We start from the raw sequence: 6,940 nt of genomic DNA, 5'->3' as shown, positions 1-6,940 counted from the left end.
GTCAATCGATCCCGAAGAAAGGGAGGATGATTCGATATCGCCGAAATCCTATTTAAGGGGCAAGTCATCCCATAGGACTCCTGAAGATGGTTCAAGAAATGTCGATCAGCCAATAGAGATGATCGAAGGATCCGAACCAAAGATCACGACACCTAGGAGATCCGGACAAGTAGGAAGGCCAACAAAGTTTTATCAATCGAGCCTCAACTATGTCAACTACACGGATGCAGGCAAACCAAGCTCCTACGAGGAAGCTATAGTCGTGCCAAACACCAACACATGGCTAAAAGCCATGAGATCCGAGATGGAGTCAATACATACAAACAAGACCGAGAGTCAGAATTAGACATGAGTCGATTCGAGCAAATGAGTCGACTCAAAGGTAAATTGATCCGAACGACTCAGACATGCCAGCTTGGATAACACACAATCTAAAAGATCAACCGAATTAGGCTAGACACCAACCTTAACTCTACTGGTTCGATCGAATGTCAACAGTCTTGTATGTATACTTGCTACTATAGATTAGATTTGTAATCTAGGTTCACGGGGGAGATAACCCCAAAATATTTGTATACATAGGAAAGACTAGCCCTTTTACGGGGGAGTTTGTTGGCATAAAAGGCCAACTCCTCCCACTTTGTATCCTTAGTGTGAACACATTATCTAGTTAGGGCTTGAGTATTTAATCTCAAATCTAACATTGTAAAGAAGATCTTCAAGTGAAAAGAGTAATAGAGAAGAGAATAAGAGAGAACTTTGTGCCTATCTTCTACCTTCCTTATTCTTCTTATTGCATATCTCTGTTGTTTGTTGTACACATCTTACCTTGTAGGTCCTTCATCTAACATATTGCATTTCAAGATCTCTTGGACATCTTTCTAGTCATGTATTTGGATGATCTATTGATTTATTCAAAAACACAAGACGAGCATGATTCTCATGTTCGTCAAATAGGTGGAATTCTTAGGCTAGATCATCTCCCTTGAAGGAATCTCTATGGATTCAAAGAAAGTCCAAACAATGTTGGAGTGGCAGACTCCATAATCTATGTGAGATATGCAATGTTTTCTATGTGAGATATGCAATGTCTTCTAGGATTTGCAAATTTCTATCGCAAGTTCAAATAGGACTACTCAAAATTAATTTTGCCTCTCACACAAATAACAAAGAAAAATCAATTATTTGTTTGGATTGATGTTGTAGATAATGCTTTTTTGGATCTCAAGAAGCTATTTACATCCGCTCCTATTCTAGCTCATGTCGATCCGCAAAATCCATTTATCATTAAAGCAGATGCATCAGATTTTGCACTTGGTAGCATTTTGTCACAACAAAGTGATGTTGGGCAGCGACACCCAGTGGCCTTCCATTTGTGCAAATTTGATACTTCCAAGATCAACAAATAGGTACATGACAAGGATGGTTGATTCCTTTGCACAATGGGTCCATTTTTTGGAAAGCTCTCCCCATCAAATAATTGTATTCAACGATCACAAAAACCTCACCTATTTCCGAAATGCTCATGTCCTAAAGATACGACAAGCTCGATGGCACAATTTTTTACGTATTTCCATTTCACGATTACATTTTGTCTTTGTAAGCAACAAGGGAAAGAAGATGCATTATCACGACATTCGAATCTAGCATGTAGTCTTGGTGATCCGGCCTTCGATAATCAAAATTAGGTAATCCTAGGTCCTACACAACTTCAACCAACCACAGTCATTGATACTCTACTAGATTCGAGCATTGTTGATATTATTCATCATGATCGCCCTAAACAAGTTCATACTTGTCCTTTAAGAGTTGTCTTAATCCCTAATATTAAAAGTAATCCTCCTTTCTTTCCATTACCAATTAATGTAAACTACCAAAGGATAAGTTATGGTTGTGCTCGTAGCATCTCACAAAGTTATGGTTTTAAATTCCTAGTGTATCCACCGTAAGTTCGGGCCCCTAGATGATTGAATAACCTCACAAAGTCCATTCCCTAATTATGTATTGGCTATAGTGACCCCCACTCAATTGATTGGCCCAATATCTGACATTTGTTGAATCGCTTCGGGAGGAGGAAAAGTGCATCCTTCTACACAAATTTCAAGTATAGCCCACTTTACCTTACTTTTCTACCAACATCATTTTCCGCATATTGCCACTTGATATATACCTTCATAAACCTCATTGAGCAATCTCTATTTCTCATGTTTAGGCGCTCTATACAAGCTCTATATCCTTGAGAACCCTTAAAACCCGTTGCAATTCAAGAAAAGATTTCCTTCTATTTACTTTATTAGGCTTTATTTTACTTTACTTTAGATTAACTTTTGCTTTTAGTTTACTCTATTGTTAAGAATTTTCCTACTTTTGTTTGCACGACCAATGACATTTTGAGCCACCCCCTATCTAGCATATTAAAAGTTTGATGTATCTAATTCACCAAAAAAGTTCGTGTGTAAGAAAGGGTTCCCATCATGCTAAATCTGTTTTGTCCCCAAGGAAATTGAAACTTTATGGCATTCAGTATGGACTTGTATAATGACGATGTGTCTCAAAATTGGTGAACTACCTCTTGCAACATTAAAACTATGATGACTTTAAACATTATGTTATATAATTACAAGTTACAACATAACTTGTATTCAGCTATGTTGTTGTGAGTTGTATTCTATTGGATATACAACTTAGGGAATGTCACCTCATTTTTTATGGATTCCCCATGGCTGAAGAAGATTTAATAGTCAAAAGTTGAGTTGCTATGAGGATGATGTGCATGTATTAGATGTTTCGAGAAAAGTATAAATCAAACGATGCAAGCAGGGGCAGATGTGATTCGTGAATGTTCATCACCATGATGATTTTATTTGCAAAGTCAAATCAACTCTCAAAAACATTACAAACCACTTTTATTTATAGTGATTACAACGTTCAAGAGATTGGGTCTTGTCATTAGTCATACATTATTGGTGTTTATATGAGGCAATACAACTTGATTTAACAATGCGACAATACAAACTGACTAGAGAATAAAACAGCACCATATAAAAATAAATTCATATATAAATTTATACTTTAAAGTATATTGTGAACATAAAAAGGGACACTATTTGCAATATTAGTCAATCTCTAGTAGTTTAGTGTAACACATAACACGCTATATACTTTTGAGCCAAATGCCTCGACGTGGCAGCAATTCCACAATATTATAGTTGGTCATGCGGCATAGACCATATGTCTATTTTCTAGCCATTCCTTAAAATTTTACACATAATGATGCCTTTTTGTAGTTTAGCACCTATTGTGGTGACTTGAGGAACACAAATTAGCATCCACCCTAGAAAAGATACACATACAATATACACAACTACTATATCATGCACACCTATCATGGAAATGATATGGAAAAAAATGCACGTAAGCCCACATGTGTGGATACTAATGGAAAACCATGCCCACCATGGAAAACTTGAGATTTTATGTGCTCACAAAAACCAAACAAACTTATGAATAAACAATGTTGCTTTGCATGATGTCGGTGCCACTATGTCTTCCATGTTTGGCCCAAAGGAGCAAACCCCGCACACATGCTTATTGAATCCTAAGCTGGCAGTTATTTTTTCTAAGGGAGTAAAATTGGAGCAATGACTTAGTTTTTCTCAATGAGTAAATGCAATTAGTTTTTCAATCCAACTTGCAATTTTGTCTGCTTTCGATTTAATGAGAAACAATGGTAAATTTGTTGTATGTTGCATTCATCATAATTTAGAGGTCAACATTGATATTTTAAAGTCTTTTTACAATTCTAGCATTTTATACCACTCTTATGCATCATGTGAATATATCTTCCCTTTCTCATTCTTACACTTATAGTCACCCAAGGACATGAAAGCATATACTACATTTGACATTCTATATTTTATCTACATCTCCTTTTTGTTCTTTAGTTTGTGCTCTTTATTCCACATTTGTATCTTGCCAATTCCAAAATTCGCATATGTAATAATATAAATACAATATATGACATTGAAATTGTTCCACATGCCATTCTACCTTGGCATAATTAAGCTTGTATTAAGAACTATAGTTCCTACGAAAATAAATCGAACTTCATGCATTACAAACCAAAACAAGTAAGTAGAACTAAATTTTTACATGAAATTGCATGGAACAACATGACAATGTAGAACATCAATTTAATTCTCTTCTCATTCACCAAATTCTACGCTTCTTTTGCATGCAAGATAATTTGATAGTTGGAGAAGACATATATCCCTCTATATCTGGAACAATATGTGCCTCGTCTGGTTTTTCAAACCCAAATTCATGCTCAAACGGAAGAGAGGATTGAATATCAGGAACCTCAGCGATGCCTTGTGAACGACACATTTCTTCCTTGAGGAAATCAAGTTTTGCAAACCATTCTTGCTCATGTTCATCTAAACCAAGACCAATGTCACAATCACTATCCTCCTGCACCACATAATGTAGATGGAATTAAGACATATTTCATTGGGTTTCTCCATCCACCTCATCTCGAAGGGGGGTCTCTCCATTCATCCAATCTCATCAGGGCAAAAAATCTAGGAAATGGCATACAAAACCTAATGGCATTCATCCATTTGAGTATTGAAGAGAGGGGGCAAGACAATGCAATCATTATCGATCACATACATACAAGCCTCAATCGTTCCATGTACATTTCGTTACAAAGAAGCATTCACCTCAGCATACCTAGGGAAGAACAAGGGAAATTAGGTGAACAAAGGAGGGACAATCGGATCATGTACATACAGATTCCCATCTACAAAAAGATTCCCATCTACCAAAGGCATCATATGTTATATTAATTTCTAAGAGTTCCGGGTTACCTAATAGCACCTTGACCCCATCCACATATGTATGTATGTATTTATGTATGTATGCCTAGCCAGTGAGGACATGTGAATGCCTCTCTTGAAGAAGACTAGTATGTACCATGATGATAAGTAAGGTAGCATGGCCCATGCATGGGATGTGCACCAAAACATGTTCATGCATTCATTATAGACACATATACACATAACACATGACAGACATACAGAAATTTGGACAGACAAGAGAGAGAGAGAGAGAGAGAGAGAGAGATGCACGAATGCGAATGAGGAGAGTGGGGGGGGGGGGGGATTCGTGAGACACACGAATGCGAGAACATGATAACTGTACATACATACCCGTTGGTGTGAAGAGAGCAGAGCAGGGCGATGGAGGTAGTAGCTAGGAAGAAATGGGGATGGAAAGAGAGAGAGTTATGGAGTAGGGTTAGAGTAGAAGAAGGTAGAGGCAGCTACCTTGGGCCTGTGGTCATAGGGGTGCAGTAGTTGGCCGCGGTCACAGACCTCAGCCAGATCGGTTAGCATTTCATCGAGCTTCCAGTCGGGGAGGGAACCGCCTGTCACCAGGTAGTCAGGGACCTCCTGCTGGGCCTTGTGAGGAAGTGCAGCAGGAGGAGAAGCAGGAGGAGAAGCAGAAGGAGAAGGAGAAGGAGAAAGAGGAAGAATGAATCTCTGCTGGAGCTCCTCCTTATTATTGCCATGGGAGATGTTGTTGTTGTTGATGGTGATGGCCGTCTGGTTGTGGCTGTGGTTGTGGTTGTGGTTGTAGAGTGAGGGGACCTGCAGCGAGCTGAGAACAGGAGCGATGAAGGAGATGGAGCCTGAGGAGAGCCTTTGGATGGAGAGATGGGGTATGGATCTGAGAAGGGGCACATTGGATAGAAGGAAGCTCTTCTTCTCCTTCTTCTTCTTCTGCTCCTCCTCCATCAGACTGGTGGTGGCGCTGTCAATATCCATGGCAAGTTTCCGCTGGAGGTGGTCCGAATCGGAATCGGATGGACGAGGCGGCAGAGGAGGAGGAGGAGAAGAAGAAGAAGAAGAAGAAACACCCCCGATTCGGACCCGAGGGAGCAGCAAAATCCTCTTATGCTTGCCGGCTAATGCATTCGCGCCGTGTACCGACGAGTCGCAGTCCCGGCAAAGCAGCGCGCGATCCTCCACGCAGAAGAAGAGCGCCGATCGATCCTACGACCACCACCCCGGAAAAAAATACCCCAATAAAACAAAACCCCATGAGAATCACTACTACCCACATCCTAGTGTGGAACATTATTGTTATAGCAATGTGCAATCATACATACTACACATACCTGGCAAATGTCGCACGAGGGTGCCGGCTCGTGGTCGGGGTGGTCGGGCATGAGCGGGACGCGCTGGTGCCGGCCCGCTAGCTTGTTGGCTGCGTGAATGCGCCCGTCGCACGACTCACACAGCGCAGCCTCATCAGCACAGCAAAACGCGGTGGCCACCGCCACCTCGCACACATCGCACAACAACTTCATCTGGGTTGTGCTTAATTGTGGTGGTACTTCCTCTTCTTCTCTTCCTTCCTTACTTACTTCCAAGTTCCTTCCTTCCTTCCTCACTAGCTAGAGAGAGTTGGAAATAAACAATAGATAGCCAGCCAGCCCATGATGAGGAAGGGGGGATTTGGATTGGAGGCCCCTAAAAATAAAAATAAAAGTGGATGAGAGCAACTTGCATTAAAAGGCTTGGAGAGGACAAACATAAATTACCCCATCCTTTGTGATTGGATGTGCCACGTTGTCTCTCTTGTGTCCTAGACTTTTGTCTTCCTTTGGGGGTATGTGTGTCCTACTCAATACAATCCCATTACGGAGGGGGCGGGCCCCCCATACCCCGGGCCGTCCATCTCCACCAATGCCGAGCATCTTGATGAGTGATACCCCTCAAATATCCATCAGTTCCTTTACCCCGCTCTCCCTTTCTCCCTGTCCTTGCAATGACATGTGCCCCAGCAATGACAAAAGCGTGGTGATGCCTAATGTAACACACATAACTAAAACCCATTAGATGGCAGCCCTTCAAATATTGTAATTTTAATGTCG

At 40.7% G+C, this 6,940-nt stretch overlaps 1 protein-coding gene across 1 annotated transcript; it reads right to left on the bottom strand.

Annotated features, from left to right (window-relative positions):
* Window positions 1-3,979: 3,979 nt before the first annotated feature.
* On the bottom strand, window positions 3,980-6,526 carry LOC147854000 (uncharacterized). Its single transcript, XM_087332644.1, has 3 exons — window positions 6,182-6,526; window positions 5,328-6,056; window positions 3,980-4,470 (listed from the first exon to the last, which is right to left on the bottom strand). Exons 1-3 carry the CDS (start codon window positions 6,371-6,373, stop codon window positions 4,210-4,212), a joined length of 1,182 nt encoding a protein of 393 aa, XP_087188770.1. The 5' UTR covers window positions 6,374-6,526; the 3' UTR covers window positions 3,980-4,209.
* Between the last annotated feature and the right edge of the window lie 414 nt (window positions 6,527-6,940).

Source organism: Azolla caroliniana, unplaced genomic scaffold (assembly GCF_043228905.1).
Source record: "Azolla caroliniana isolate FFs.n. ecotype wild unplaced genomic scaffold, voAzoCaro1.0.p SCAF_16, whole genome shotgun sequence".
In the NCBI taxonomy this organism is placed as follows: domain Eukaryota; kingdom Viridiplantae; phylum Streptophyta; class Polypodiopsida; order Salviniales; family Salviniaceae; genus Azolla; species Azolla caroliniana.
Note: the sequence above shows the minus strand (reverse complement) of the source record. Positions and strands in the feature narration are given on the sequence as shown.